Here is a 23,896-nt window from a genome sequence, read left to right on the forward strand (position 1 = left end):
ACAATCGCACAGACAGGCAGTCAGGTGCGAAGTTTAGTACAGGACCTATACGCACACCGGCGCAGGTACACGATCGATCACAAGGAAAAGAGTGCGTCTTCTTACCAGAAACTCTACATCTCTTCCGCGTTTTTTTTTCGTGCTGCTCGCTGCACCCTGCGGTGCATAGCGGGGCCTGGTTTTTTTTTTCTTAGTCCTTCTCTCTCCCTCTTTTCCACAGTTTTCATCTTTGCAGCGCATTTTCTGTCAGGCGACTTGTCCGTGCCGTCTTTGCGCGGCCTGCGTTTTGGGACTCGTGGACTTTTTTCCCTCGCTGCTCTCCCTGCGCCGAACGTTGGAAGAGTCGCCACTGTCACAACACACGCACACTCGCGCAGCGCCCACGAGAGGTAAGCGAGCCTTCCGCGCATACAACGGCAGTGGCTCTTCGAGTGGTAAGAAAGAAGAGGGTGATCGAAAAAGAAGCGCAGCGTGTGAGGAACGTATACATTAAAGAGGTCGAGCGAACGCGGGTCGGCCTCACCATTCCAAGCGGAGGTGTGCCGTCCTTCTCTTTGAGGATCTTTTTGTTGTATTCTGTTCATCTTCACTCACTCGTGCACAGTGACTGCGCTGCATCAACGAGCTCAGGTACGAGAGACGGGTGCGCGTGTGTGCTTTCGCGTATCGCTCGTTTTGCAGGTGTGGTGACGCGGGCGAAATAAAGAAGTGAGCGTATCAAAACACGTTGACGTGAAAATCAGCAGCGAGAAGGAGTGGAGAGGGAAACGGAAGGAAGCAGGTGAGCGAGGGAAGCCGTAGAGAAAGCAAAGACAGTACGCGCCCCAGCCATTAGAAGCAGCAGCTGTTGAAGATATATATTCGCGCCTTTGTGTGCGGTTGCGTGCGTTTCTTTTTCTCTCTTTTTCCTGCGTGGTTTGTTCCCCCCCTTTCTTCGTTTTGTCTCCGCCGCGTTGTGTCTTTCCCTTCTCTTGCTCCCTTCCCCCACCCCCTTTTTCGTTTGGTTTCCGTTGCTGTGATCGATCTACCAAACGCACACGCACACTTTTTTCCTCTCGACCGTACTTCGCAAGAAATTACAACAGAAGACAAGCAAAGAGAGAGAGAAAGCGAAAGCAAAAAGAAAAGAACGTGTAGGTTTACGTTACGCACGCTTCCTGTGTGCGGTTGTCTGGGAGAGAGGGGGAGAGGGGGAGTCAAGCGAAGAGTACCACTTCACATACGACGTGCACGCCTGCGCCCGGGGTCTATGTGGCTGTGTGCTGCACCTCTGCGTCTCTCTCTTTTTTCCCTTTTTTCTGTGTCTTTTGTTTTGATTCGCTGCCGTCTCGGCTCCTATTTTTCGCCATCGAACCCCCCTTCCTCACGCCCATAAAGAAACACACGTTTTTTGTCCTTTTCCCTTCTTTTTTTCTTTCTTTTCCGTCGGACATCCTTCACGAACGAAGCACTCTTCGAGAGTCTTCTCTCGATCCCCATCACTTCCGCCCTTTGTTGTTCTTGTTTTGCATCTCACCATCGTCACTCACTGACGTCGGCGGCCTTCCACTTCTACGTTTACTGTCAACACGACTACGACCACCACTGCCATTACTACCACAATAACGCACACGCTCTTCCTCAGGACAAAAAAAAACGTTCACCGAACAGAAGATAAGGGGAAAAACGCGCGCGCTCTTTTTCTCTCTCTCTTTCTCTCTCTCGCACACGACGTTAACATCCCCGCCTCCGTTTGGCGAAAAAAAGGGAAGAGAAAAAAATATTTTTTCCTTTGTTTCACTTCACATCATCAATAAATCAATCAAAGCTGACGCATACACCATTGTGCAGACGGCCACGACACCCGCGAATTGTTGACTACGACACGCTTCTCCTGTCTCCGCCTTTCTATATACCTCTTCCCCCCCTCTCTCCCCTCCTCCTTTTCGGTTCTCTGTACTGCTCACTTTGTTTTCGATCTCGTCCCCTCACCCTTCTCTCTCCCCTCGGTATATTTATATTTATATCTTTCGCCTTCTCGACTCCGGCTCTTTTCTCTCTTCTTTCAACTGTCTTTATAAACGCACCTGTACTGCACAACTGTTACTTTCCACATCCTTTTTCCCTTTGTCTCTCGTCTTCTCTTTCAGTCTGCCGGCCTTCGAGCGCGCCTGTGCCGGTTCATCTCCCCTCCCCCATCCTCTCCCCTCGCTCTTTGAACGGGGCGCGTTGGGTTTTGTGTCGTTGAGCGTGTGTGCCTCTCTTGTTCGCCGCTGACTCTCATCCTCTTCCCTCCTTTCGTGTCTCCCTTGAAGACTTGGCACGCTTCCTCTCTCCTTCTTTTTTTCGAGGGAGTTGGGTTTACAGCCAGCGGACAGCCGGTACAGTGTTGAGCTTCATTGAGCAATCGAGCAGCATAAAGTGAGGCGGAGGACAACACGCACGCACATACGCGCATCGAGGACAAGGGCAGGTGCACGCCACGAAAGGAAAGGCTGAAAGGACGACTTGGAAGCGCGAGGGCCCCTCTGTTCCTCTTGCATTTTGCCTTCTGATTTGCTGCTGGACTCTCTCTTCTCGTGGATCGATTGGTGGTAACGTCGCGAGCTCATCTGCATGTAATTGTGGCGCACATATCAGTGTTCCTCGCCGCGTGCTTGCGTGTGCCTTTGCGCTTTGTTACTGCTTCTGACACGCGTGGCTTTGAGCCTACGCCCGTCTTACCTTCAGTTTACCTTTTGACTTCGTGGCCCACTGTGCGTCAAGGGAGCGTGCGCACGTGTGCGTGTGCGTGTGTGTGCGCTGTTCGTTTCTGTGCCCGAGAGCAACGAGCTTGTGTGCTTCCTTTGTGCCCGCGCAACGCTGCACGGTAGCATCGTCGCATTTCAACAGCGCTTACAGTCAGAAGAAGAAAACAGCACACGAGGAACGAGCGCACCCTCGCGGAGGCGCTCCTTCCGCATCGGATCACCAGCACACGAGGGCATAGCCGCTTCCAGGCCGATTGAAAAGGAGGCCGCAACCCCCCCTCCCCCCACTGAGCCATCCAGTCGTCGTTACTATTTTTTTTCCCCCACCCCCATTTGCTTTGTCCCGCTTCTCTTTTGTTGCTCTCTTGCATATTTTCTCCCTTCCCCTCCCCCAAGCCGTTGTCGCTTCTGCAGTGATTCTTTCCCCTTTCACGTCTCTCTCTCTCTGCATCTTCCCCCCACTCTGTATCAGTCTACTTTACTTTCATGAATGGTTGCTGATTCGTCTTGCGCTCTTTCGCCCCCCCCCTCTCTTTGCCGCACTGTGGACTGCATTGCGGTACGGCTGTGGTTTCTCGGCGTTTTTCCCCCCTCCCCTCCCTCCCTTTTGTCTGCGGCCTCCGCTTCTTTTTTCCTTTGGCTCTGTTGACGCGTTGGCGTTGCGCCGCTGCGGAGCATTGGCCGCCCCCTTTTTTTGTTTGAGAATACTGCGACTCTCTCTCTCTGTTTTACTTTTGTTTTCTACGGTTTCACTGCCTGTCCCTCTTTTTTTTTAGTTTTATTTTCCTCTATCTCCCGTTTTCGTTCGCTCACTGTGCGTTCGTGTTGCCTCCAACTGCACTCGACAGAGTTTGTGTGCGCGCGCGTCTGTGAGGGGTGGGGCCGTTGCTTCCGCTCTTTGGCTGCTTCGGCTGGCAAGCGATTGCGCTGGGGCGATTGTGAGGAGTGTCTGTGGTGCTGCGCTCGGGCATCTTCTTCTCGGCTCTCTTTATTTCGCTCTTTTCTTTCGCAGTTGGGCGGAAGGTGGAGGAGGCAGCTGCACCACCGAACGTAACAAAAGGAACGCGATCGCCTTAGGACGCGCCGACAGTTTTTTTTTTTCGTTGTTGTCGTGAAGGCACTCGTACGAACCGGGAAGGCTTCCGGCTGGAGGCAGGTGGGGGGAGCCAGACCAGCAAAGCAGCACAAAGGCATCTCGGTGGTGACGCTGCCAGGTAAACGGTCTTTGCTCTGCGGTGAGTGCTTACCTTTGACCACAATGACAGTGGAATCAGCGACGGAGACGGGGTCCTGTTGTGACCGGCACCCCGACATTACGGATACGCCAGCAGTATCACGAATGGGCTCCTCTCACACAACAGCTACCATTTCCGTGGAGGAGCAGATGTGGGACCTGGAAGAGCCGTGTGCCGCGCCGCCCGCTGCCGTCGCCTTCGGCGATGGCCTTGCGTGGAGCGGGTCGATGGCGCCTGCGGAGGAGGCGTGCCCCGAGCTGTCCAGTAGGCTCTCTGTTCCCAGCCTCAAATCAGCGGCCGAGTCTTTGGCTAGCTGTAGCGGTCACGTAGAGCAGCACAGTGGTGCTGCCGCAGCGACTGCGGCAGAGGAGGACGCGGAGGACGGTTGCATTCCTTTCGACTACGAATCTGAGATGGAGGAGTGCAGCCGGTACACCTTTAGCGACGGGCCGTACAGCCCGTCCATGTCGGCCGCGCTGGCGGCTGTGGCGTCTCCGCGGATAGGGTCGATGCCATCCTCTTGCCGGCGACCTGATACACCGCGAATTCCTTCCGTGCTGTCTCTATCCGACGATGCTGCCCAGAGCCTGGAGCAGGTGCCGCTGAGTCCACAGTGGTGCGAGCGGCAGCGCCGGGACAACGCTTCGCACCACGCGGGCGAGCACAGCGCCTGGCAGCAGGGAATGAGGCAGGCAGCCGCCGCCGAACCCTCACAGATGCGCTATGCCCTTCGCTCCCTCGTGCGGGAGGCGCGCTGCCGCGAGATTCGGGCGCTGCGCTCGACGCCCGCTGTTGCGTTTGCGAAGATGGACGTGCCTCACTCGGGGGGCCGCACTCGCATCTCTCTGCGTGCGTCTTGCATGCTGGCCTCGGCGACCTCGCCGGCGCAGCGCAAGGCTTGCTATATCCAGATCATCAGGCAGCACTGGAAGGCGCTGGAGGAACGGCTCGAGGAGCTGCTGACGGAGACGGAGAAGGAGGACGCGGCGGCTAGTGAGTCACACCTGCGCTCTGTGGGCTACGCCTTAAACGCCTTATCCCTCTTCAGCAGCGACCCGAAGCTGATTATCCGTGAGATGAACATGGGGTATGTAGAGGAGCAACGCCGCCAACGGCACGATCGTGAGGCGCAACTGCTTATGACACTTGAATCGCAGGGGCGGCTCTTCTTGTTGCCCACCCTATACGCGGAGGAGGTCGAGGAGCCGGTGCCGGTTCTGCACATCGAATCGGTGTTGACTCCGAACGAGAAGTTCGGCGAGTACACACTTCCATGGCAGCGGCTGTCGCCCGAGGCGTCTCTCAACTCGCCGTCGCTAAGCCCCATGTCAGATGATTCCGTCGGCGCTCTCTCCCCGTGCTCGTCGGGCTGTATCTCCGCGACATGCTCACCCATGCTCGCCTCACAATCGCCCTCAGTTGTGCCCACTCGGCTGAAAGTCGGCTACGGTGACGCCTGGAAGGGCTTGCAGCCGCGGCTACCTTTTCTGGACCTTTTCATGACGGCACCGGCTGTATTGCCATCCACTGTCGTGGCAGACGGCGACGTTGGCGTTCCGTACGGTGTACCGGCGGACCCCACCTATGTGCAGTGCGAGGTGGACCGTCAGGGGGCCTTCTCACGCGCCGCCGCGGCGAACTCTCTGTCGTCCTCACAGCCCTCTGGTGCCATGGTACGAGGAGGAAGCACATCTGCCGCCACCTCGGTTGGTCACCTGCAGCCACTCCCGCAAGACGTCTCGGAAGAGAGCTGCGGCTCGTGCGTGGGGGAGGACGTGTACGACTACAACGAAGTGAGCAAGCTGGGCAGCACAGAGGTGCTTCTTTCCAGCTTTGGCATGAGTGATGCAGTCACCGCAACGAGTCCTGTGGCGCCGGCGCTGGCGACTTGGACGGATGGCTGAAGCACACAAAAAGGAATGGGGAAGGGCTCTGTGAGTCGAAGAGGGCGAAGGAGGCTCCCAGTGTGACGAGGCAGAGGTAGGTGAAAGATGGTGAAGGCCGCAAGGGGCATCTCAGGAGAGGCGCCAGATCCGCGGGCTGCCGCGTACGAGGGCGTCTTTAAGTCGCCAAATATGCGGCCGCCCTGCGGTCGTAGCGCGCTCGTCCATCTGTGCGACCGCCTCGCCACTTGCTAAGCGGTCTCCGCATCTCTCCTCACTATGATGCTGTTTCAGTTTTTTTTTCGGTCGTTTCATTTTGTCTTTACCGCGGCGATGGTGGGAAAGACGTTCGGCCTCTCTCTTTGCCTCCTTCCCTTTCTTTGACACACTCACAGACACACTCTGTGTGTGTCTGTGTGTGTGCTGTGTACTGCATGCGTGGAGAAGCGAGGTAAATGTCCTGAAGGAGGGGAAAGGGATGCCTACTCATGGCCTGCGCACACTGCCTCTGCCTCTGCCTCCCACCTGCTAAATCCCCTCCCCACACACACGCACGCGCACGCATGTACGCAGAAACACCCCGCAGGCACCTTCGCACACGTCTCGGTCGTGCTGGTGCTCGGCCCTCTCTCCAACCTTCCACTCCCCCTTTCTGCCTTCCTTATGGCATGACGATCGCTCTTCAACACCTGCCCTTAGTTTCCTGTTTTGGAGGGAGGGGCAGGCATTGCGTGCGTGCCAACTGCGACTCTGCCTGCGAATAGTGGCGTATCTGACGCTCTTTTGTCCCTCGTTCTCTTTCTACATATCTCTTTCCCCCCTCTCTCTGCGTTTCTCATCCGTCTTGCTAGTGACAACTGGTCTTCCGCCTCCTCGCTTTCGTCCCTTGTGCATGGACTGCACCTCCCTTTCCCCCTCCCCCTTTTCTCGCGTTCCGTCGTGCGTGTTTGTGTGTGCGCCTTCGTGCCTCTCTGCGCTTTGGCACAACGGGGTGCCCACTTCTCTATGAAAACGCATTTCCTTTCCTGTCTTTGGCTCTCTCTTTCTCTCTGTGTGTGTCCTCTCCCCCTTCTTGCTGTGTCACTCTGCAGTGCATCACACTAGTGCCTGTCGCTCTTGTCGTCTGCCTGCTTGTCATGTCGGGCCCCTTTACCGTGAGTGATGGCGGGTGCTCGTTGTCTTCTGATCTGCCTTTCAGTGAGTGTCTGTCTCTCCCTCTCCTTCACGCCCCTCTTGAGGGTGGCGTTGTGACGCAAGTGCATCGGCGCGAGCAACTTTGGCTTTTCACCCCTTTTTTTCGCTTGCGCCTCTATACTCACGCATCCTCTCCGCAAAGAAAATACGCCCGTGGCTCTACAGAAAGCCATGCATTCTTGCTTGACCATCAGTAGGCTCAAGAGCAGGAACGGTGGCCGCTGCGGTGCAGTGCAGATGAGCTGTAAGCAGAACGAATAGAAGTAATCGTGGGGTGAGGTGGAGGTATCGTCAGTAGAGAAGGAGAGGTACCATAGGAGGAGTGCCAAACGAGCTCGGCACGCTCGCGTCTCTCTTTTTTTTTCTTCCCTTTTCGCTCTCTAATGTGTTTCAAAGCTGCTCGTGGGCCAGCGCGTGTGTGCTGTTTCTCTTTGTTTTTTTTTTTCGTGTACGTGTGCGTGTGCCTATGGACCAGATCTTCTGGAGGTACTTCTCATCTCTTCCGCCCTTTTTTATAGCAGTTGCTCGCCTCCCCCCACTTCCTCTGCGCATGGGCGAGTTGTTCTGCTGTTTCCTTTCTGACTCTTTGGTCCCTTTTCTATCCGGGGCGTGAGTGGACGTCCCTTCCTTCCCCATCCCCCCGCACCACTCATCCCCTCGCACCCTTCATTCCCCAAAATCTCATCGTGATGTCGGCGCACGTGGACCTCGTCCATTTTTTCCGTACCTTTCCTCTGAATATCTTCAAGTGTTCCCCTAGAGATCGATTCAGCTGCGTGTTCGGGTGTGTGTCGCATCTCTGTTGCGCTGCCTGCGCGCTTGCCTCTCCCCTGACTGTACCTCTGTGCAGGAGTCCCTCTCTCTCTGGATAGGAGCTACTACAGACAAGTGCCATTCCTTTTGAGCGCTGCTGCTTCTCCTCCTCCTCTTCCCCCCTTCTCCACGCACACACGCACCTTCCAACCTCTACAAAGACGGCTGCGCAGACGGAGGTACTACAACCTCAAGCCATTGCTCCTTCTTACCCTTTCTTTCTTTCCTGCCAACTCACTACTGCCCCTTTCTCTGTCTTTACACTCAACCCACTCTTCCTTTCTATGTCGCTTGTGTGTGCACGCTTTTTTTTTTCATTCGGGTCGGCCTCTCTCTTTCTCTCGGTGGGCTCATGCTGAGCTGTGCCCGCCGCCCCGTGTACATTTCTGTGCGACTGTCAGAGAATGCGCTCATCCGCACGCTTGTGGGCACCACCTGTTGAGGATAGGGACGCCTCCTCTCCATCCGAGCCCCATTTCGTCGCTGTTGCTTAGCGCAGGACACCTTCGAAAGGAGCCGTGCGTAGGCATACACACACACACACACACAGACACACGCACACACACACAGTCGCCCTTCATGACTGCATGCCGCTGACAAAGGGTGAGGGGGCAGGAAGTGGCCAGCGCCGGTTGGATTGCTTGCGGCAGCGCCCGGCACCCCGTCTTCCATACCCATCGCCTCCCTTTTTCCCCTCTCTTGATTCTTTCTTGATTGTTTACCCATCACCGCTACGAAAAAGCGAAACGGAACGAGAGAGAGAGAACCGCCTCCGCTCCTGCTTTCTCTCCGTTTCTCTTATGTCGATCTTGCACTGCGTGACGAGGCCGCGAAAACCTACGCCCTCCAGGCCCCTCGCACACAAAAGGGAAGAAAAGAATGCTCTGCCTTCGTTGTCTTGCGTCCGTCGCGCCTTTCTTTTTCGTTTCCTCTTCGCTTTTTCCCATTCAAGGCGTGCCGCAACGCATCGGCCTTTCCCCAACGGATTTCACTCCTGCGCCTCTTCGTTCCGTCGCTTACCTTTTCGACTTCATCTTTGACAGCGATGGGCTTCTCTCATGAAGTGATTGCTGTCCATCACGATGATCATGTGTGCCTCTTGCACGGAAATGCCCCCCTCCTCTTCTCATGCCTCCATTTTCTCCCTCTCCCTTTTTCTTTATTCTCTTTCGGTTTGATCCCTGTAATTTCGCTGTGCTCTTCTGTCTGTGTATCCCCCCTCCCCCCTCTCTGTCTGTGTGTGCTGACCTTTTATATTTCTCTCGTCCTGTTTCTTGTGGGTTGGCGCAAAATGGGTGTGCCTGTCTTCCGTCTTTCTTCCCCGCCCCGCATCTTCTTTGTGGTGCATCCGTGTGCGCCTCCATGCCTGTCTGTCGCCCCCCCGCACACACGCACGCGCTCTCTCACTCTCTGAAGTCACTCGTACCCCGATAGCATCCTCACCCAGGCGTTTGTGCGGGGTGGGGGAGCTTCTCTCTCGCGGGTCCGCTTCACCTCTGCATTTTTCTTCATCGGGTATTACTTAAGGTGACGTCTCTCCCCCCTCTCTGCTTCCTCTCCTCCTCCTGTGCAACTCTCTCTGAAATCGAATGTATTCCTTTCCGCTCGTCCTTTGCGTGTGCGTCCTTTTTTTCTTCTCGGGTTTCTGTTTCCGCTTTTCGACGCGGTGACGGGCGTGCGGTGGGACAGCCCCATTGTGGAGGCGACACACGCACGCACACACACACACACGCACGCACTCTCCTAATAAAGCGACGAAAAGAGAAGATAAGAATGGCAAAGAAAGGAAACAAAAAAGAAAATACGTGTAAAGCGTTTCGGCTCGACAGATTTTTTTTCGTCGTGTTGTGTTTTTTCTTTTTCTTCTTGCCCTTCTCTTTGTGTTGTCTTTATCTTCTTCGGCTCGCTCGTCTTCCACTCCAACAACGAGAAGCTCTCAGTGCCCAACCAAATAAAAAAACACTTTTGCCTCCCTCTTTGCTTTCATCTCTCTCACTCTCTCTCTATCTGCCTGTTCCCGTCTCTCCTTGTCGCCCCAGCACTGCCCTGATGATGCGGGCTCGCCTCGGTGTCGTAAGGTGGCCCTGTATCCCACTCTCTTGGAGAAGCCAAGCAGTTCCTTCCCCCCTTCCCAACACATGCACACACACACACACGCAATACCTCTGGCAGTGATATAGGCGAGATACCTGCGAGGTAGGAAGGTGAGAGTGGTGCGTCTCTGTGAATGCCGACGGTCAGGCCCTGGACGGCGTTGTGTCGGGCGGACCTGCGACGGTGGACACGCCAGTGCCATTCATGTGGTGGGCAGAGGGTCAGCGTGACCCGAGCGTGTCTCACCCGGCCCTCAGTCTGTCTACTGGTGCGGGGGGTAGAGCCTGAGCCACCCCGGAGAGGGACGCGCGGCGTGCCGGCCGGCATAATGGGCGTGGCTGCGAGGCGAGGTGGAGAGCGGCCGGCGGGTGGGGCTTCGGGCAGGGGCGGGGCTCAGACTTCTGAGTCCGGCGCACCGCTGCAATGGGCGTCTAGCACTGCTTCGTGCCGTGCGATGGGCCTGTGGCGGGCGGGGTGAGGAGTGGCGTCGAGCTCACGCTGTGGGGCGGAGAGCGGACGCGCTGGGTGCAAACATGCTGCTATGCCGTCTTCCTCTTTTGGCTCGGAGGGCTTTCTGCGAGAGTGTGGGTCGCTGTGCTCCACTGTATGTCGGCGCGCCTGCGCCTGGGCTCTTTGTATGCGCGCTTCTTTTGCTGGCGTCTTTCGTCTCTCTCTCTCCTGCTTCTGTGCCGCATTACTCATCCCCGCCTCTCTGCGGCCCTCCTCCGCGTCCCCTCTCCTCCCCGCATTTCGGGCTCTTCATCTTTGCCTTATTTGCTGTGCTTACGCGGGCCCCCCTTTTTGCTCTCTGGTAAAGTGTATTTTGTAAAGGTGTCCGCCCTTTCCTTCGGTGCATCTCCGTCTCTCTCTCTCCTTTGCTCTTTCTCACTACTCTCTCCGCGCCTGCAGCCGTCCATGCGCGTTCCGGCAACGCATCTGCGCGCAGCGGGAAGGGAGGCTCACGCACACGCAGGCCAGCACACCCCGCTTATTCGCCAGTTTGTGAAATCACGTCTCTTTTTTTCCTTTTCGTAAGCGTCTCTCTTCCAGCATTGTCCTTTCTCGTGCGGTCGCGCTGGTTGTTGCGTTTACTTCGCCCTCTCTCTCATCCTCCTGTGCCTTTTCTGTTCTCTGCGTCACTCCCTCGCCGTTGTTGATGTGGTGCAGGTGGGTGAACTCACTCTGCCTCTGTGTAAGGAAAGGAGCCGCAATTTGTTGTTGTTTACATAAGTTTCCGTTTTTTTTGTTTCCCTTCTCTTTCCCGGGCGATGAAGAGAGGTGGTGAGGTAGGCGGAGGGGGAGGAGGAGGAGGCCTTTGTCGTTTCTCCCCTTCCTGCGCATTCCTCTGTCTTCTGATTTATTCCTTTCTCTCCCCCTTTTCTTCTATTGACGAAACATTGCCAGCCTCTGTGCGGAGCTGCGGCCACGATTTCCCCTTCCCCTTTCCCAACTTTACACACACACGCCCCCACGCCCTCCCCTGTTTAGGAGACCACTCTCCCGGTCACTGTGCAAAAGAAAAGAAGGGAGAACAAAAAAAAATGGCAGTTTTTTTTTTGCCTGGCTCCCTTACGCTTTCACGTCTGAGACGGTAGTGCTTCCCTTGTGCGGAGAGTCTTCCCTACCTCCCTGCCTACTGCTCCTTACTGCTGTCTAATGAGCGCCTCATTAACCGCATTGGCAATTTTTTTTCGCTCCCTTTCTTCAGTCTTTGCGTGCATATGCCTCTCTGTGTGTGTGATTGTATATATATATGTATATACGTACTTGGGCTCTCTCCCTGGCGCGCGAAGGCAGAGGCGACAGCAATGCCCGTGTTTCTTTTTTTATGAAGTCCTCAAAAGTGTTTTTTCTCCTCTCCGTTTTCTTTCTTCGCCTCTTGTCGTGTTGCCGCTTGCACGAGAGGGTCGCAGAAGAAGAGGGGAGAGAGGGTGAGCGAAGACAACCCAAAAGACGAGGGGCTGGGGCGAAATGGATGAGGAGAGCGGTAAGCGAATCCGCCGCTGCCAACGCCACCGCGTAGTTGCCTTTCTCCATCTCTCGGATACCCATACATTAACATGCACGCACAAAAGGGCCCCTCTTTTAATCTCTCCTGTCGCTGAATCGAGTAGTGACACAAGCGCCTGCACGTTAAACTAAACTGTGAAGAGGGACGTGAGCATCCGGAACTCTTTTCTCTCTTCAGCGTCTCTTTCATCGCCCCTCCCTCCCTAATCTTTGTTTTCTCGGGGAAGCTCTTTCCTGTCTGGCTCGTGAGAATCGTCAAGTTATTTCGAAGACGTTTTGCTGCTTTGGGGGTGTGTGCGCGTCACTCTCTCTCGCCTTGACCATCGCCCCGCTCTGCTCTTCACCGCGTCCCCCCTACCATAACGCTACTTCGTATCTTGTCGGTCACTATGCTCGTTGTAATGTGCTCCCCCTCCACCCTGTTGTACCTCTCCTTTCACCTTCACTGAATTTGTTTATCGGCCACGTGCACTTGGGCGTTTGTGTGTGCCTCTCCATCTCTTTCTCTGCCCATCGCTTGCGTGGCCTTGTTTTTCCGTCTCAAGTGTCAACGGTACGTGCACCGAAACGACGCCCAAAACGTGCTCACACCGACGCTCACGCACACACACACACACACACTCTGACACGTTCACACGCACATGAAAGGGCTGCAGTCGTAAAGGGCAGACGCGAAGAGTCTCAGCAGCATGTGTGACTGGCTGGGACATATTGTGTGTGTGTCTACTGTGTGTATCTGTGCACGCCGGCGCACACGCGAGTGCGTCTCTCGCTGCTCTCGTACGCACAAGCAACATGCGCAGCACCGCATCCCATGGTTTCGTTTGTCTTCTCTCCATTACTTATTTTCCCTCTGTTAGCTTAACTGTCGTTTGTTTCACTGTCACGTAGTCTCTCTGTCACTCCGGCGCACTGCCGGTGCGGCTCGCCAATTTTACTTCCTGAAATTGCCTCACCCTTTCTTTCTCTCTCCCTTTTTCTTGTTCACTGTTTCCCCTCTTCTCTGTTAAGCTTTGTTGTTGCTGCGTTGCCGGGTTCATATTTATTCCCTTCATGGCGAGCGTGAGCGCTGCCTCTCACGATTGCTTCACATGTTTGCCTATTTGGCTTCGCTTGCTCGCGTTTCTCGCAGGTTTTTTTCCTTTTATGTGCGCCTCTTTTTTTCTCCTTGCCAGGAGTACGTGCCTCTGTGCATGCATGTCTGTGCAGGAGCGTGTGTGCGTGTGTCCGCGCGGGCAATCTCTGGAGGAGGCGAGCACAATTGATTCTTCTCTCTCTTCTGTGGCCTCAATCTCTCACTCTTCTGTACTCGGACTCGACACTCCGGGGTGGGTGGGTGGTGTCAAGAGGGAGGATGCGCAGATGCAGAAAAGAAGCACATTCGGCAGTACGTCAAGGCACCCACAAAATAGGCATACGGCCATGTACGATGCTCGCTAGCGTCGATGCGTTTCGACTCGCTTCTCTAGCGCCCCCCATCTCTCATCTCTCATCTCTCGAATGGCCTTGATCAGGGAGTAAAAGGCAAGGCGCCTGTGCGTGCGCTCGTCACCTCGGCGCTCAGTTTCTTTGTGTGCTCTACGCAAAGCCAACTCTGCCCATGCTTTTGCTTACCCTGTTCGATATGTGTAAGTGTCCGTGCACATTTCCACTTCTCTCCCTCTCTCGATCTGTGCCCTTTCCCTCCGGGCGTCCTGTGCCTCCTCAGCTCTTTTTCTGGCGCAGTTTTAGTTCTCTCTTCCTCTCTCTTTCCGTCACTGTCTCTGCAGGTGGTGCTCAACAGGAGTGTGGTTGAGAGTGCATGCAGATCTGCACACCTCTGCGAATGTGCCTTTTTTCAGCTTTCTCCTCCCTCCTCCTCTCTATCACTTTACGCCTCTCTCTCCCTCTCTTTTTTTGTTCCCGTCTTTGCTCAGCCATTTCTTTGTTGTTGTTTTCGTTTGCTCAGTTTGTCTCTCTCTTTCTTTCTCTTGGCTCGGGCTCACTCGACGCGTGCTATGCTTCCTCCCAGCTGCCTGCCCGTTCGCCTCGCCTTTGCTCTCTCTCTCTGTCTCTGTCTCTCACACGTCTCATTTCTGTCGTTTCCCCTCTTTTCCCTCCCTTCATTCCCTCCCGCCCCTTCCCTCTTCAATCGATATGGTTGAAGGGTTGCCAGCGGCACACGTCTATTCCTTTAAATATGCCCCATGTCTCCTCTCAGTTCTCTATCTGTTCCACCCCCTTCCGTGTCTCTCTTCGACGTCGTTCTGCCTTTGCTGCTTTCTCTCTCGTCATTGACGCTCTCGCGAGGGACTTGCGGTGTGTGACGACAAGTGTGGGGATCGCGCTCCACTATCACGGCACGGCTGCACTCACGTTGCCTGCCACAGTGCTGTTCGCGACATCCGACTTGGACAGATCCATAAAAGAGCTGCAAGGAGAAGGAAATAAGTTTGACAATACTACAGCCGTTACATGGCCGACATCTGCCATCCAGCGATGGAGGCCACTGGGCACGCCGGCTCGCTTTGCGCACCACCGACGCGGAGAAGGGGGCGCTCTGGGGGGGTATCGGTATCTGCGCGGGAGTTAGACGGGGGTGCTCCGCAGCAGTGCCTCAACAATGCGGCGCCGTTTCCTTTATGGAGAGCTGCACAAGACAAAAGAGTGGAGGCGGGCTGCAGGGAGCGGAGAAGCTCGCTGTGCGCTGCGACCGCTCCTGCCCCTTATCCCTCTCCTCCTCGCTTTGTCCCCCTCGAGGCAGCCGCGAATGCGAGGTACGGAAGGCCTGATTCGTGGGTGCTAGTCACCGATCCGTGCAGCCTAGTCCCATGCGGCATCTCTGCTGCGTTCCCCTTTGGGATGACGCTGTGGGTTGTGCTCTGGCGCATGGCGAGCGCCTCTCGTCCTACCCCCTCCTCCAAATTTCGCTGATGTGTCTCCCTTTTCGTTTTAAATCCTCCGCACACGCGCGCAACAAAACTCGCATTGACGCCGCTTTGCTTTGGGCCGAAGGTGCTATCGCTGCCGCCTCCCTTTCTCGCCTCTCTGCGTTCCTTTGCGCCTCCAACGTATCCTTGCTGAGGTTGCTCGCAGGCCGTGAGACGTTCAAACGAGGAATAGCAGAGGCACACACACACACACACACACACCGTTTTAGGCGTGCAGATTCGCTATGGATTAGCGGCTACCCCCCTCCACGTTTCTGCCTCGTACCCATACATTCCGTTTTATTGGTACTCTGCATTGAGTGTGTTGCACCACAGTTTTCTCCGAAGCAGGGGCCAATTAGGGAAGGTGAAATGCCCGGCTCAATGGAGGATCGCGACCTTCACGCCTCGAGTAACGGTGAGCAGAAGAGCCCCACAGAGCATCTGCAGCGGCCGCGTAGCTCTTCAAAGCCGCGATCTGCGGAGAGCGCCGAGCCGGTGCCGCCGCAGCCGTCGGAGCTCTCCGAGACCCCGGCTACTGCCGGCGATGGCACCCACGCTCCAATCGTCATCGATCCTACAAAGGATCTGTGGCAGAACATCACACGAAATGTCAAAGACGCTAACGTAGAGCAGGCGGAGACGAACCTGATCATGGTCGGCGCCCCTGGCAGCGGCAAGACGACTCTTCTGAACCGCATCTATACCTCCTTCCAGAGCTCTTCAGGTGGGTCAGGCTCGAAGCGGGTAAAGGCGACGACGGCCCTCGACTACAGCTTCGCCCGCCGGTCAGAGCGCAACGTGGCACCGGTGGCGCACTTCTGGGAGATTGCGCAAGGGACGCAGTTTGCACAGCTGCTGGACGTCGTGGTGACGCCGGAGAACGTGCACACCGTGGTCGCGGCGGTGGTGGTCGACGCGAGCGAAGAGGGGCTGTCTGTGGCGTGGGAGACAGCCACGTACTGGATGCGGCGCCTCGATCAACGTGTCGGTGATATTTCGCAGCGAATGAAGGCGAAGGGGTCGACTACGCCAGAGAAGATGTTGGCCCGCGCACAAAAGGCGATCGGGCTCGACCACCCAGACCTTCAGCGCATGCGACTCAGCGGGGTGCCGATGGTTCTCGTCATCAACAAAATCGACGCGTTCCGTGGTGACACGCAACAGCTGAAGCTTCTATGCCGTAGTATGCGCTACCTCGCCCATGTTTATGGTGCCCACGTCGTTTTCACCAGCGAGCAGGAAAGCGTGCGATGGCGCGCGCTGATGAACTTCACACTTTTTCAGGCTCCGTTCGACCCCAAATACCTGCAGACCGATCCAGAGCGGGGTGCTGTCTTACTCACGGCCGATCGTGACAGCTTTTTAGACATCGGCGACCCAAATGTCAGTCGGCTCGGTGGTGGCAGTGCCAACACCGGCGATGCGGAGCTGGACCGCTGGAAAGTGCCATTCGATGACGCATTTTCGCCAAAGAAGCTGGCCGAGGAGGACAAGGTGATAGATGACCCGTTCATTCGCCGCTTGTACGACACCGCGGAGGGCGGCTTCGGCGAGCCAGTCATCGATGCCCTGCGGAGGCAGAAGGACGAGGAGCTGGAGCAGTATCGAAAGAACAGTAACAAAGCTGCCAACGCCAGCAAGGTGTAGTGAGGTGCTGCGGTGAGGTCTGAAGAGCGTGGATGGAGCTGGTCTCCGCTACTGTTGCGCCGCATCGTCTCTGCTTCTCAATGATGCGGGCGGTCCAAAGCGTGCGACTGTGTGTGTGTGTGCAACAGCAGTTTTTTTATTTTGCGGTGTGGAGACGATTCTGTGCTTACAGGTGCATGACGATGTAGAGGAACAGGCGCTCCCCCTTTATTGCGACGCGCAAGCTAAAGTGGTGAAATTTCTCGCGTGGCGGGAGTGGCACTGGAGAGAGAACTCCTGGCCAAGCTGATGCCGCTGCGGCAGGTACCGCTCGGCATGTGGTGTGCTCGTGCACGTGTGTGCACTGAGCACTTTTTCGCGGCTTCGCTCTTTCAGCTGTCTCGCGTTCTCCCTTCTCTTCTCTGCCAGACTGAATCTTCTGAAAGCGCCCCCCTCCCCCCTGCACGCCTTGCTTTGGTCCTCAGCCTTCGTGAAAGAGCAGCGGGGTGCAGTCATGGCGGAGGGGGATTGCGCAGGCGATGCATTGCCGCCCCTTCTCCCTCTCTCTGCTTTCATGATGCACAGAATCATCCACAGACGCAACAACAACAAAATGCAGCGGAGCACGCAAACAAGCGAAGTTGAAGAGGCGGCAGCTCTGGCCGAGTGCGCCTCCCACGCATGCACGCCCTTTTCTCACTGTTCCGCTTCCTCGTAAGGCGCATCCAGCCGCTGCCGCCTCGGCGCTTTTCTCCCTCTCTTTGCCGAGACGCCTCCTCTTGCACCTTCGCCGTTGCTGCGAGGGCATCTGTCGACATGCGAAAAAAAAGGACTGAGGGGTCCGAAGCGCTGCGGGGCGTGCGAGCGCCTCTGCGAGAGCTTGGAGGAGTAGGCTTCTCCTCTGAGCCCTCTCCCCTCCTTGGCATGGGCACTTCTTCCCGAAGGAGAGTGCGGATCCAAGAACTGTGAGGCCGTCAGCGCGTCCTTTGCCATTGCAGAACGTGCTGTTTCGACCTCCTTGTACGCCTTCCGAGGTATAGGAGGCACCCCTTTCTGGCCACCGCCGCCCCTCACCGCTCTGAATCCTGCGCTCTTCTCCCATCCTACATTTTGCGCTGAGCTCATCGTCGCCGCCTTCGCTCTCCTGTGCACACAGCCGCACACGTGCACGCTTGGCAGCAGAACGCGAGCCATAGGCGTATCATGGACTGGAGAATGAGAAGGAGGAGAGGGGTGCTAAACACATACTGGCCATCCGTCCACCTCCTGCGCGCGCAGCACTGCCGAGTGCACAGAAGCACACACCCCATTCCAATGGCAAGCGTCTCTTCTTCATGGCCTACCGTACAGGAGCGTGACGCTCATGTGCTTGCCGCGCTGAATCTTCCGCAGCGCACCCCCTCCTCGCTCTTCCCCTTCGTCCGCCCACGGCACCCCCCGTCATCACTTACGGGCATTCTCTTTTTCATCCGTCTCCCTACTTTTGTCTTCTTCCTCGTCTTGCCGAGTCTCTCCGCCGCTTCCTGCTCGAACTTTCTGGGGACATGCTGCGCACAGACGCCGGCCTGAACGTTCCCCCCAAAAAAGCACGATGCCCGACTGGTACGTGCTGAAATCTGCTGTGGGACTGATCGTCGCTCCCGCGCCTTATCCGACCAGCCTTTCCCCTCCCTTCCCCTCTCCGCCCCCTTTTCTCATCTCTCTCTGTGTGTGTGCTCACTTGTGGGAAGTGATGGGCGCTTCCGTTCCAAAGCACACAAAAAACAGCAAAGCTGAGCGAACACGCATACGCACAGACACACATACACACACACAGAGACAGAGATAGATCCATGTGCGCTTTCTCGCGAGCATGAGCCGTCTCGGTGCAGAATGCCAAGGCAAATACCGCACCGTATCACACGACTTGCAGCTTCTACTCTCAATACTCCGTGTCAACACGGCAACAGGCTCTCGCCCCGAGAGAGTGCAGACTACATCGCAAGAAGGGGAAGGGGAGGAGGAGGAAGAGGGGACTGTCGCCTGTGCGGTTGTGCGTTCCCCTGCACATACGCTCTTTCCCACGCCCACTCCCCCATTCTCCTCGACTACCTCTGGCTGAGCATCGGCGTTTCGTAGCGTGCTTACCCTCCCGCCGCTTTTTATATTTCTATTTGCTCTCTCTATGTTGCCTCACACACACACACACACTGTCGTTACAGCCCAAGAGCGATTGAATCGAGCCTCGCGCACACGCCTCCCGCATCCTCCCTCGAGCTTTTCTGCGCATGGCATGATCAGATGATGTTGGGCACCTACCGCCTCTCTTCGTTTTCCGTTTCGTTCGCAGCCCCTCCGCATGAGTGTGGAGGCGCGCACCCTTCCGCTAGGCTTCCTCCCCTTTTCTTCGGACGCATACCGTTGACCGGCGTCGATATGTGCGTGCGCCTTGCTTCATCGGATGCCGTGGATTCGCCTGCAGTCGGCACATCTCTTCTCTACATGGTTGCACAATGAGATTGTGGCCGAGACACCGTTTGGCCTTTGCTTGCAACTGCGTCCTGTACCGACACAGGCGCTTGCGACCCTCTCGAGAGGTGGGCTCGTATTGGTGAGGCCTCACGTAGGACACATACTTGCGTCCTTGACAGCGGAGACCCCTGCGGCGCTCACAGCCCCTGTGAAGGATGGCGACACAGCAGAGGCATTATCGAAGGATGCTGCAGAGGTATCGCGCTCCTCGTCGGGGCGCACCCATGCCACCATGAACCACTACGCATTCCTGCTGCAAACATTACTGCGCCTCACCAGTGCCAATGAATTCCCCCTTCGCCACAGCGGGGCTTCTTTCTCGCCATCGTCGTCGCGGTGCGCCGGGGCGGTGACGGATGGGGTGGGCCGCAAGACCGTTCTCTACGCAGCAATGCTGTCACACTGTGCGGAGTGGTGGGATGCTGGCAAGGTGATGCAGCCCACCAGCGCTTGCCTCTACCCTTGCAGCGCGTCAGTGCAGCGGACAGCACCGCTTCATAGGCCGTTCATCTTCTTCGCTGATGTGTCAAAGGCTGCAGAGCGTCTCGCAGGCCTACAGAGGCTGGGCGAGGTGGACGAGGGCAGCTGCGGCGCCCGCCGACGCCTGCTACGTGTGCTGCGCCTTCTTAGTTCTCACGGGGGGTGGCGACTGTGTGTGCGGCGCCCTTATCGCGTCCGCGCAAGGGGCCCCTCCGCTTCATCCTTCTCGACGTTATTGCGCCAGGAGGAGGAGGAGGAGGAGTCAGATTACGTCGACTGGCTCGACTACCTCACAGAACGGTGCGTGGAGGTGGACCTGCGGCCTGCTGGTGATTACGATGCCCTCAACTCTCCGCCACAGGGCGCTGCACCGCACGTGCAGCTCGGGAGTAGTGCAGCGGCCAATTCCACACCCATCGCAATACCGTCGGCGCGCTTGTCGAGATACAGCCGCGCATGCGAGGGATGCGACGGCTTTGCCTTCGCGATGCCAGATGTGCTTGTCCCTCTTTGCGCTGTGCTGTGGCACATTCTGGCTACTGAGGTGGAGGGAAGTGTGCTGGATACGCTGCATGGGCTGCTGCGGCAATACTTGTGCTGGCCCGTCCTCGCTTCCTCTGACCACGCCAAGAACGCTGTGATGGGGCGCAGGTGTGACGAGGCTATCATGCGCTACGCACGCCACGCTCTGCAGATGTTGGTGCACGCTCCAGAGCAGGTGTTTGCGTGTTACTCGGCGAACTCTGACCAGGGCAGTACAGCGTCGAGTACGTCTTCAGCGTTGCCGCCACCCTTCGCAGGTCCCGTCACGCTCTCCTGCTTGATACCGAACAGCATCTGCCTCCTACCGCTTGTACAGGACAGTGCGCCCTCGCTCTTCTTCCTTCAAGGAGTCCCTGTGTCGGTAGCGCCAGAGGGTACAGTGCTGCGCCGACAGCCACTTCGCGTGCTGCTGCTGCGCGTCGACCCCGCAGGAGACTGGCTGCCGCCGCCGGAGACGCTGGCCAGCCAGCGCACGCTTTACGCTTCCTTTGATGCGCAGAGGGGAGGGCCCTTTGACGGTGACGGGGGCTGCGAGGCTGATGATGACGAAGCGAGCGCCGACTTTGCAGTATTGGAGGCGTGTGGATCAGGCAAGCGGGTCTTAGCACGGGGCACCTCAGTGTCGGGCGACCAGAGATCGGCTGTCGCTTCGCCGCCGCCTCTCTCTCTGGAGCACTCGCCCACAGAGGATCGAGTGATATCGATGCTGACTGCGTACGTGACTCGCAGCGGGCCCTTTGCGGAAGTCGTCGCTTCCACGCGTGACCTTGATCAGTGCGTCTGGCTTGCCGCAGTGCGCTTGTTCCTCTACGCACTCCTTCACGGTGTGCGGGTGGTGGTTACCCCGGAGCGGCTACCCAACTTCGTGAAAGCCTTTGGCTACCGCCACGTGCCCCGGCTACACCACCGACTTTGCGAGGTGCGAGAGGCTCTCAGAAATGCATCAGCGGGCGACGGCGCACTGTTGCCCTTTACGGACCCCACCGACGTGCCCACGAGGGCCACTGCGCTTGCGCTGCTGGACGAGGTGTGCCAATGTGAGCCACCGCTGGCCGTGTACGTTGTGGATCAGGTCATCTTGAGCGGCTTCGGGAAACTGCAAGTGATGGGCAACGCTTCTGTGGCGACCGGCCCCGATCGCGCTGCGTCCTCTTCTCTGCCGCTCCTCCCGGTAGTACTGTGCCGCGATTTGCTGCGCCATCCGTGCAGCTTCGACGAGGCATGTGGCTCGAGCAAACACAGCGGCATATGTGAGCTGACCCACTGCGGGGTGCTTGGCGTAAAAGAACTATGCAGTGTGTCTGCCCGCTGGCAGTCGAAGCAGTTTCCATGCTCTGCAGAGGAGGTCATGACGAGGTGCGCGGCAGTGGTTGCCTCGGGAGACGGAGGTGCGTCCCGCATGCACGGCGGCCACGTGTTCGTCGCGGCACTAGACCCTCTTCTCAAGCTTTTTTCGACAGATTCCAACGCCCACGTCAGCAAGCAAAGCACTGAGCAGAACGGTGACCAGCGAGGGAGACGCGGAGCCGACGCGGGCGCGCGGAAAGCCACGGATGATGGAGCAGAGCTGCAACAGCCGCAGCTGCCCTCTGTTCTTCTCGTGGCACCGCTTCAGCTGCAAAGCGTCCTGTACGGCGAACTGCTGCGCAAGGCCGCCTTGGCCTTGCTAGAAGCGCTACCCGACCCCGCTGCGGGTGAGGCTGACATGCCGACGACTACGCCGGGTATCACTCGTACCGCTCATGCCAGCGTCCGGGGTTTCATTCGCGGCGGTGGGGCTTTCTTCGTGTCGCTGGCGAGACAGGCACGGTGGCTGATGCGGCAGTTATCGCTGACGGGGGCGGATGCCGCTGGCCCGGGGCCGTTTGCGGCGTCTGGCCCCGTTTTGTGGGGCATGGGCGTATCTCCGCAGGACCACGCCACAGCCCGCTTCGTGCTGGCAATCCTCTGCGAGTCGTGCGCGGCGATGGTGACACGGCTAGCGGAGCCGCTGATTGAGCGGAGCGCTGCAACAGGACATGCATTACCTCAGCTGCACAGCGTCCAGGCCTCTTCGATGACTTGTGGGCCTCGCGCCCGGCGACGATTGTGGATCGAGGGGCTCCGCGCTGCCGTCGAGGCATCTTCGGCAGGAGCCGCTCAACCTCTTCTGCACGTTTATCACAAAAGCCCGGATGCATTACTGTCAGAGGCAGTGAACGGTGCTGCGATCGAGATGTGCCAGGGCACGCATACGATGCACGCGCAAGTCATGCAGTGGTTCGCCTCTGACTGCTGTCTTTCCTCCTCGTCACGGCCGCGGGCGGATGACGGGGCTTGTGTGTGCCGCGGCGGTTGCCATACGGAACCGCCATTGCCTACTTGGCCTTTTCTGGAGCCGTTGCACACAAACGCGCACGCGGTTCGGGAAGCCCTAGCGCTCTTGCTGCATACTCTCTCCGCAACAGCGTCTTGATACTGTATGCATAAATGGGCGAGCGTGGGGCTCTGAGTAGGGCGAGGCGAGCCCGTGAGCGAACGACCAGAGAAGGAAAGAAGCCGCTGGCGGAAGAGCAGACGGAAACAACAGCAGCAGATACACAGACACACAGACACACACACACACACACACAAAGGAAACAGCTGTATACGCGTGGACGCTTGGCATTGCGTGATACTCTCTCCTGAGATATGCGTGTGTCCTGCGGGTATCTGTGCCTGAAAGAAGTGTGCGTACACACATAAACATATATATATATATACGTGCGTGTGTGTGTGTGGCCTCTTCAGCTGCTCACGTTCACCCCCGACGTTTCTTGTGTCTTGACTTTGCCGGCGGACGCTGAGCCTTGTGCCCTGCATGCATTGTGCCTCCAGTCTGCGCTCTCCTTTCCCCATCCTTGAACCACTTCCAACTACCTATGTTTTACAACACACACACACGCGGACACACGCCCATAACGGTGCGTGCACCTTTCCCTCCATGAACACCCGCATACATCTCCCCACGCGTCGTGCGTCGCCGATGCATCCATACAGAAGCGGAACGGGCTCGGACGGACTGTTGGACACGGTCACATTACGCCCAAGCAATCCCCATAGCAGTGCGCAGCCCGCCTACGCGCAGCGCCGTGTGCGTTAGGCTCCAGTGCGTGCTTGCCGGTCTGCAGCTTTGCGGGGCAGCGCTGAGGTGCATGTCCTTCTCTCATTTTTCTTCTTTTTTTTCTTTGGACATTGCGTTGAGTCCGCTGCCCTTATCCCCACGCCGACGGTCTCTTTCGGCATTTCTCTCTCCTCAAAACATCGGCGAGCCGCCTAAGCTGCGGAGAGGGCGGTGCACACACGCACGCACACACACACTCTGAGAAGGAGAAAGAGAGAGAGAGGCACCCAAATCAACGCGCAACAAAGAATAGCGGCGAAGATATCACGGCTTTTCAACGGCGCGTCTCTGTGCCTTTTCTTTCCCTCGCTCCCTCTCTCCCCCTCCTCTCCTATCCCGTCCCTGGAGAATTCACCTCCTCCTCACTTCTTCTGCTCGCGCGCTTCGATACAGGCTGGCGCGCTCGTCTTTTGTGCTGTATGTATTCCGCCTCTGCGCCGCCCCCTCCTTCGACCTCCCATACTTCGGTACTCGCTGCCACTGTCGTTGCGGTTCCGGTTTCGCCCTCTTCTCTGTTCTTTGTGCTTCTCTCTTGTGTGTACGGTACACTACGTGAGTGACGCCTACACCTGCCGCTTGCGCCCGCCCCCTTTCCCTACCCCTCGTCTGCGAAATTGTCTCCTCCAGTCTGTGCCCCACTGCTAACCAGCGGTGGCGACGGCGTTTTGCTTCCCCGATCGAGCGACTCGCTCGTTGCGTTTTTTTTGTGTTTGTGTGCCCGATC

General features: G+C 57.2%; 3 protein-coding genes across 3 annotated transcripts; all 3 read left to right on the forward strand.

Moving 5' to 3' along the window:
• Positions 1-3,987: 3,987 nt before the first annotated feature.
• Positions 3,988-5,868, forward strand: LSCM1_01984 (uncharacterized protein; the record flags this gene model as incomplete). Its single annotated transcript, XM_067319579.1, has 1 exon — positions 3,988-5,868. One exon carries the CDS (start codon positions 3,988-3,990, stop codon positions 5,866-5,868), a length of 1,881 nt encoding a protein of 626 aa, XP_067176128.1.
• Positions 5,869-15,239: 9,371 nt separating this feature from the next.
• Positions 15,240-16,517, forward strand: LSCM1_01985 (uncharacterized protein; the record flags this gene model as incomplete). The annotated part of the gene is made up of 1 exon (XM_067319580.1): positions 15,240-16,517. The coding sequence occupies one exon, from the start codon at positions 15,240-15,242 to the stop codon at positions 16,515-16,517; it is 1,278 nt and encodes a 425-aa protein (XP_067176129.1).
• A 2,419-nt stretch (positions 16,518-18,936) lies between these two features.
• Positions 18,937-22,485, forward strand: LSCM1_01986 (uncharacterized protein; the record flags this gene model as incomplete). Its single annotated transcript, XM_067319581.1, has 1 exon — positions 18,937-22,485. The coding sequence occupies one exon, from the start codon at positions 18,937-18,939 to the stop codon at positions 22,483-22,485; it is 3,549 nt and encodes a 1,182-aa protein (XP_067176130.1).
• Between the last annotated feature and the right edge of the window lie 1,411 nt (positions 22,486-23,896).

The sequence above is a fragment of the Leishmania martiniquensis genome, chromosome 32, assembly GCF_017916325.1.
Source record: "Leishmania martiniquensis isolate LSCM1 chromosome 32, whole genome shotgun sequence".
Taxonomy (NCBI): domain Eukaryota; phylum Euglenozoa; class Kinetoplastea; order Trypanosomatida; family Trypanosomatidae; genus Leishmania; species Leishmania martiniquensis.